This window comes from Limulus polyphemus, unplaced genomic scaffold (genome assembly GCF_000517525.1).
Source record: "Limulus polyphemus unplaced genomic scaffold, Limulus_polyphemus-2.1.2 Scaffold7908, whole genome shotgun sequence".
NCBI lineage: Eukaryota > Metazoa > Arthropoda > Merostomata > Xiphosura > Limulidae > Limulus > Limulus polyphemus.
This window is the reverse complement of record NW_013673518.1, coordinates 1-8,459: the sequence shown is the minus strand read 5'-3', so window position 1 is coordinate 8,459 and position 8,459 is coordinate 1. Positions and strand designations below refer to the sequence as shown.

The 8,459-nt window shown below is 33.1% G+C and overlaps 1 protein-coding gene across 1 annotated transcript; it reads right to left on the bottom strand.

Annotated features, from left to right (window-relative positions):
* Positions 1-11: 11 nt before the first annotated feature.
* LOC106474960 (methylmalonic aciduria type A protein, mitochondrial-like) lies at positions 12-6,831 on the bottom strand (the record flags this gene model as incomplete). The annotated part of the gene is made up of 4 exons (XM_013935660.2): positions 12-975; positions 2,924-3,159; positions 5,037-5,207; positions 6,635-6,831. Coding segments are annotated over 4 exons (886 nt in total), but the record flags the coding sequence as incomplete, so codon positions are not given.
* Between the last annotated feature and the right edge of the window lie 1,628 nt (positions 6,832-8,459).

Below are 8,459 nucleotides of genomic sequence, written 5' to 3'. Positions count from 1 at the left end.
ATTCATCCAGTACTTAATCTGGCTTGTAGTAACCCTATCACCCAGACATTACAACAGATTCATCCAGTACTTAATCTGGCTTGTAGTAACCCTATCACCCAGACATTAATACAAATTCATCCAGTAATTAATCTGGCTTGTAGTAACCCTATCACCCAGACATTACAACAGATTCATCCAGTAATTAATCTGACTACCTGACACACCACTTCTAGCACCCAGAAATTGCTACAACTCTATCCAGAAATTGATCTAGCTTCTAATAACCTTAGCACCAAAACATTACTATAAATCCATCCAGTAATTAATCTGGTTACTTAACCCTAATGCCAGAATCTAGATTTAAACAACCTCATCCAATATTTAATACAACAACTACCTTAACCACAGTAGCCAGACAATGTAACAACAGAACTTCAATGATTATGTCTGAAGTAAATAATACAAATGTATCATTCAGTTACAACTATCAAAAGACATCATTTTTACTTGTACTAGCACTTCTTGAGACTTGTATGCTGTTCTAAATTCACACTTTACATGACCTTTAATATCTTTACAGTTCTTGAAATTTTATGAATTCTTAAAATAAGGTTAAAAGCAGATTCGATGCAGTTACAATATTTCACAAACATATCTTACAAGTAATGGTACACATCCACACTTTGAGATACTAAATATACAGTACTGGTTCTATTCTAGAAATTTACTAATCATGTAGTCAGCTGCAAGACCAGGAGTTATGATGCCTTCACTGACTTTTTGTTCCATTTCTTTTATTGATGGATTAACTTTCGGATGATGTTTAAAAACATAAAGCAAGTGGTGTTCAATGTGGCTCCACATCCAGATCTGATACTGTTTTCTCCTCTTCACTTCTAGCTCCCCTTCTTCCATAGTGACATCACGGAATTGCATCATATCCTTCCAGAGTTCCACAATACCTTCCTTCTTCAAAGAGGACACTCGAGTTACCTAGAGTAAAGATGACTCTATTTCAGGCACTAGCTGGTGTACTGAAGACACTCATTAGAGTTAAACCACATAAACCAATTACTGTACTGAGATATTAAATGATAAATCAAATACTAAAGAGACACTAGACCATTTCAAACTTCGAAAATCTTAATACCTGTCATTTGCATAAATTTATTAACCTTACACGTTTCAAACTGTACATTCTAATCTGACTGAAACCCACAATTTTGTAAAATTAGTAACACAAGTTCATTTCGACAAAAATATAAGTAGTTTTTATAAATAAGGAATTGTTCTCAAATAAATAATAATTTATATTTTTCCGTTTTATTATAAAGTCTAAACACTTCAAAAACTTGTACGTACATAGGATAACTGATAAGAAAAATGTACAGCTCAAATTCCCTACCACCACAGTAAACCTGTATATTTAGTGCACTACAAAATCTTTACACCTTCTACAAACTTGTAAAAATATCACACTGCACATATCATTTCATGTTTCTATAAAACTGTGTAGAAAATTATCTGTAGTGGTTGTTGCAAAAGATAAAAAGAAGCATGTTATACGTCAAACCATTAAGGAGCTAATATATATATATATTTTAATATGTATAATTGTCGATACAACGTTTCGGGGCAATGCCCTTCTTCGGGTATCACTAACTATTAATGTAACTCTAATACGTTGAAACTGTTCCAAATAAAATACCGATTGACTTACTACCAGTTCACAGAGATGGAGTTTTGTTAATGTAACTCTAATACGTTGAAACTGTTCCCAATAAAAATACCGATTGACTTACTACCAGTTCACAGAGATGGAGTTTTGTTAATGTAACTCTAATACGTTGAAACTGTTCCCAATAAAATACCGATTGACTTACTACCAATTCACAGAGATGGAGTTTTGTTAATGTAACTCTAATACGTTGAAACTGTTCCCAATAAAAAACCGACTGACTTACTACCAGTTCACAGAGATGGAGTTTTGTTAATGTAACTCTAATACGTTGAAACTGTTCCCAATAAAATACCGATTGACTTACTACCAGTTCACAGAGATGGAGTTTTGTTAAATGTTTCGTATGAAAGATTCTCTGATCAAAATTTGTATATGTATGAGATAAAGCAGGTTTTTTAAATTCTAATAAATCAAAGCTCACAAACGATTCTAAAAAATCAACTTTCGGTACTATGGATGCTTTCTATTGTTAGTGGTGGTACAAGGGTTGCTTTCTATTGTTAGTGGTGGTACTAGGGATGCTTTCTGTTGTTAGTGGTGGTACTAGGGATGCTTTCTGTTGTTAGTGGTGGTACTAGGGATGCTTTCTATTGTTACTGGTGGTACTAGGGATGCTTTCTATTGTTAGTGGTGGTACTAGGGATGCTTTCTATTGTTAGTGGTGGTACTAGGGATGCTTTATACTGTTATTGATGGTACTAAGGATGCTTTCTATTGTCAGTGGTGCTACTCATGATGTTTTCTATTGTTTGTGATGAAACTAAAGATACTTTCTGTTGTTAGTGATGGTACTAAGGATGCTTTCAATTGTTAGTGATGGTACTATGGATGTTTTCTATTATTAGTTATGGTACTAATGATGCTTTCTATTGTTAGTGGTGGTACTAATGATGCTTTCTATTGTTAATGATAGTACTAATGATGCTTTCTATTGTTAGTGAAGGTACTAAGGATGCTTAAAACCAAACATTGATTAACTGACTGGTTTACATCACCACAAATGAACTGATAACTTTAATCATCATGTAATAACTTTCATATTACTAAACACGTGTGTCTATATTCCAAATAATACATTTAAATTGACATTGAATACCTAAATATAAAACATAAAAAACTAGTATTTGTAACAAATACTTAGAAACACACATTACAATTAGCATATCTATATAACATATAGAGAAAAACCATGATACAAACCTTAGTTCTCCAAATTTTTGACCGACGACGAACAAACTTCAGAGCGCTCGTGTATTCTGACTGAATTCGTCTAGCATCAGGTAGTAGGGCACCATCAGCTTTATTTACAACAACTACATCAGCTAGTTCGACGATTCCCTTTTTGATTCCTTGAAGTTCATCCCCCCCAGCTGGGGGTATAAGCAGCACAAACATGTCCACCATATGAGCTACATTGTACTCTGATTGGCCGACGCCTATAAAATTAACGCAGTTTGTGAGTTACCAAATAACTGAGACAACATACACAACTAATATTCACCAATACTTCTAAACACTGCCGACTATCTACGCTGATAAAAGTTCTATTTTGTTATCTACTGATAACAACTCATTGGAGAGAATAATGTTTCCAAAAGTGTATCATTTGAACAGTTTTACATTCAAATCTGTGATCAGTGTAACTACCGTTTTGCCCCTAATTAATGCCACGTCCCCAGTATTTTTACAGAACATATCTTGTTAATAGTAATCCAACATATAATTCACTCTTATTACCGAAATTGTGATTTAAAAAAAACAAGAGAAGAAAAACAAACACACACTTATAGCATTAAAATCAACAAATCACATGTGAAAAACAGAATGTGGAACTGCACAAATACTATAATTATCACCCCCCCCCTTTTACAGGTTGATATTAATAAGGGGCAATACGGTAAATGTTTTGAAGATAATCAGGAAACTTTTAGAGGCTCAACAAAAGAAGGGAAGTTAAAATTTTATAAATTAAACTTGCGTAAATATATAATCTGTTTTAATTTTTTCTTTTAATGAGATACAGTATTCTTTTGAACCAACTGTGCCAAGTGTACTGTAACACATCAAAAGATGTAATTAAAAATAAATATTCAGTTTTACAATATTTTAACAATTTTTGAATAAAGTCAAGTTCGTTCTTAACTTATATTCAAATATAAGAGCACTTGAAATGTTTTTAGAAACTGCTTGCTTTCTCATTTCTGTCCACATGTATAGAAGAACTGAGGAGGGCTTGTATCAAATGTAGATGTTCTTCTAAGTCGTGCGTATCAATCTGTTTAGTGTAATAGTGAAGTGAAATGTGTAGAGTTTGTGTAAAAGCTGAACAAATGTTGATTTTCACCAAAGAGCAGTTGGAAAATAACTTGGTCACAATTTGTAAAAGACCTAGTTCCTCTGGGAAGATATAGTAAGTTATCTATGAACATTAATTACATCCATCAGTGTCGGGTAAAATAATAGTCATTTCTAAACGGTAGGGCCAGGCAGTTAACTTGGTTAATTGATATAATAAATTATCTATGAACATTAATTACATCCATCAGTGTCGGGTAAAATAATAGTCATTTCTAAACGGTAGGGCCAGGCAGTTAACTTGGTTAGTTGATATAATAAATTATCTATGAACATTAATTACATCCATTAGTGTCGGGTAAAATAATCGATTAATTAAAATTACAATTAAATTGTATAATGTAAATAAAAGAAAATCAAGATTAGTGGTTCTGGTTTTAACTGTTTTTTGATTAATGTAACTAATTAAAATATTAATAATTAATATTAACTTCTGATTAGAGGAAACTGTGTACTTAAAGCAAAACCAAAAATTTAACCAAGCTATTAATATAGCTAATTAAATATACTTTTCTTATGTTTCTACTTACAAACTTACATTTTACTTAGAATGCACTGGTAATGATATTTATAAATATCTCTCATGTTTCGGCCAGCTTAGGATGTTTAGGTTAGTCCTAAATGCATCCTCCTGTTTATTTGTAAATATTATCTCCAAAATTGGCACTTGGCGACTAGCTGTCTTTCCTCTAGTCTGTCGCTTCAAACTTAGGAATGAGTAATACAAGTAACCATTTGAGGAGCTTTGTGCAAGATTCAACAAAACAAAGAAACAGAAAGAACTGAGTGCAGAACCTTAGTCATTTCTAAACGGTAGGGCCAGGCAGTTAACTTGGTTATTCAAGTAAACTCATAAAGTCACGAAAGAACAAGACATCCAGCTCTTCAGTACTAGCTTTTCAACGCGTGTGTAAAACCTTAAGGTTGTAAAAAAACAAGCAACTTAGTCTAAACACACCTATAGTTTCTACAAGTATGATATCAAATCCCGCTGCTTCACATAAGACTATAGCTTCATTTGTGCTCCTTGTCACACCTCCAAGGTGGCCACCACTTGGTGAAGGTCGTATGTACGCATTTCTGTCTCTTGATAGTTCTGGCATTCGCGTTTTGTCACCCATAAGTGAACCTTTTATAAAAAAACATATTCTTAAATATTAAAGTGCCTTAAAGTACCATATTTCCTGTTATTATACAATACAGCTTTAATTTAAAAAACTGTCTTTATTGGATGTTTACAATACTTCAGCTACCTTGCATCTTGACCCTTGAAAACATAAAAATCTGTATTAGTCACAAAGAACAGTCCACATGATAAAAGTTGAGCTAACTTGGAAAAGTGAAATTGTCTTCAGGCTTGGAACAATATTAATTGATTAATTATGTTAAAGTATACAAACTTATAATTTTACCTCATGATAACTACATTTTAATGATAATTTTTGAAAGGTTTAATCTAATATTATGGCATTATATACAAAAATCCTTTCTGGGGAGCAATACCTATACAAAGTGACCATTTTAGGCCTTCCATCCAGCAAAGAAAAAAATACAAGTGATTTTACAAAGAAAATACAGATTACTTAATAGTAATTGAACTTAAACAACCATAGCCATTCAGTTTCTGTAGCTCTTTTCACTCCATCTTAAGATATGCTGAACTTTGGGTATCCATAACTTAATACCCCAAAACTGTGATTTTCAAGCAGGATGAACACATGATGCTCAGTCTAGTTATTTTTTACCTACATTACTTTGTTTTGAGTTTACAAATGCAATGTAACTGAGAAAACAAGCATTATTGTTTCTTGCTTCTCTTGTCCAACATGCTAGGCTCGTTTGCTTGTTTCATTGTTTATCACAAAGTTAACCAATGGGCTATCTATGTTACACTTAATGCAGGTATGAAAACACAATTTTTAACATTATAAACCCTCAGACATCATGCTGAGCCACCAGGAGGAGCTAGGCTGGCAACTCATAACTTCAGCAATGTATCTAAGTTGGTATGAAACATTGCTTGAACCATACATTCTTGCCTTCTGCCAGACAGAGGTGTGATTCAAAGCAGCTTGTGTCTGGTGTACCGTCCCAGTTAACTTTCGTAAAGGACACAAGTTTACTGAACATATCAGTATTCCTTCATTGGAACATCGTTTGCTACACAAACAACTAAAAGCTAACCTTTTAGCTATATTTTCATGTGGTAATTTACTCAGAATTTTCTTTATACAAGAAAGATGGGTAAAATATAGATATTTTGGTTCTGCACGGTTGGAGAACTCACATACATTAAAAGAGAAATAAATGACAGCACTCCTGATATTCTATGTCTTACTTTTTCTGGCTATGATGATCGTTATGTGCAAAATCAACATAAAACAGAAGAAAAAGTGAAATGACAAATGTAATTAGTGTCAGAAAGTTCCCAGTACAGTAAAAACAGCTGAGGATTTTTGTACAGTGTTAGACTTAAATAAATATATCTAGAAAGATGGACGAGAACATATCCTGTCTATAGAATTAAGTTTCAAAAAGATTAAGGAACTGAGATACCTCCAGTTGTGGATGAAGATGGGTCGACGGCTAGTACAGCTACTTTGTGGCCCTCGGCAGTCAAGTACTTTCCTAAAGCTTCAATAAACGTAGATTTTCCAGCACCAGGTGGACCTGACAATCCTGCCAACAGAGACCACACATTACGGTTTCTATTTGGAATAAATGCCGATTCAGATACAGAAATATACTTTATTCTGTAAAACATACAATATACATAGGGCTAATAAAATGAAAACAATTTTAAAAATATAACCTGCCATAATTTGAATACATTTTTCTACTCCAGATAGACATAGACATGTTCATTTCTCTTCAAACCAACAAGTACATGTGACATGCAGGCAACAAATACAACTTTTGAGCAGTATTGAGACATAACTTCTGATCCGAGTGATCTACGTACCCAGAGCAAAACTAAAAATCAACCTGGCAAGTCAACTACACTATTCTTAGATATAATGTATTGTTTTATCAGTTGGGTACCTTCGCTGCTAATGATATGTTTGGCCTTAAACCTAACAATATCTCCCAAAGATTAGGAGATTTAGCTTAGTCCTAAATACAAAATCTAACCTAACGATGCATTGTAACTTTTACACTCAAGTTTAAAACTCCACGTGCCTCACCATAACATCCTAACAATGTATTGTAACTTTTACACTGAAGTTTAAAACTGCACGTGCCTCACCATAACATCCTAACAATGTATTGTAACTTTTACACTGAAGTTTAAAACTGCACGTGCCCCACCATAACACCCTAACGATGTATTGTAACTTTAACACTGAAGTTTAAAACTCCACGTGCCTCACCATAACAACCTAATGATGTATTGTAACTTTAACAATGAAGTTTAAAACTGCACGTGCCTCACCATAACATCCTAATGACGTATTGTAACTTTTACACTGAAGTTTAAAACTCCACATGCCTCACCATAACACCCTAACATTGTATTATAACTTTAACACTGAAGTTTAAAACTGCATGTGCCTCACCAAAACACCCTAACGTTGTATTGTAACTTTAACACTGAAGTTTAAAACTACACGTGCCTCACCATAACATCCTAACGATGTATTGTAACTTTAACACTGAAGTTTAAAACTACACGTGCCCCACCATAACACCCCAGTGAAGAATTTAGACAATTGGAGACAGGGTAATATGTGCCACAATATATTTGTTGCTCAAAAACATGTATATATAGATACAATTATGCATTAAAGGAAATTTTTTAACCCTAAGAACAGACTTAATAAGCAGACATGCATATTTTTACAAGAATCAGAGTTATTGAGATTGGTGTCTTGAAGAACCTGATACTAGTTGACAGCTTATATTCTGTCCAAATTTTACAAAATGGGTTCATAAATGAGAAATCTTTAATTTACACAACTTTTAATAAAATAAAATAATATATTTTCAAGCAGATAAGTTTCACTAATGAGCTCGATGAAATAAATAAACTTTATGATCAACTGGAAGTCTTTTTCTTACACATACACAGGAGGAAAAAATTTAAAACCTGACTTCTGAACTGTCTTTATTGACATAGTATACATATATAATACACCATAACCACTCAAAGGCTCTATTGACATGAAATGGTGTCCATAAATTACTCTCTTTTAAAATATACATTCTTTCATTCTTTTCAACGACAATAAAAACAATGAGCTGGAAGATAGAAAACTATGTTGAAAATGTCACATTTCTTCTGGTATATACATCCTGAATCACAAATACATGGTCCAAAAACGTTTTTTTTATTCTCTTTCTAATTTTATTTTTTTTTTTTTTGGCAGAGAAAGCTGACACT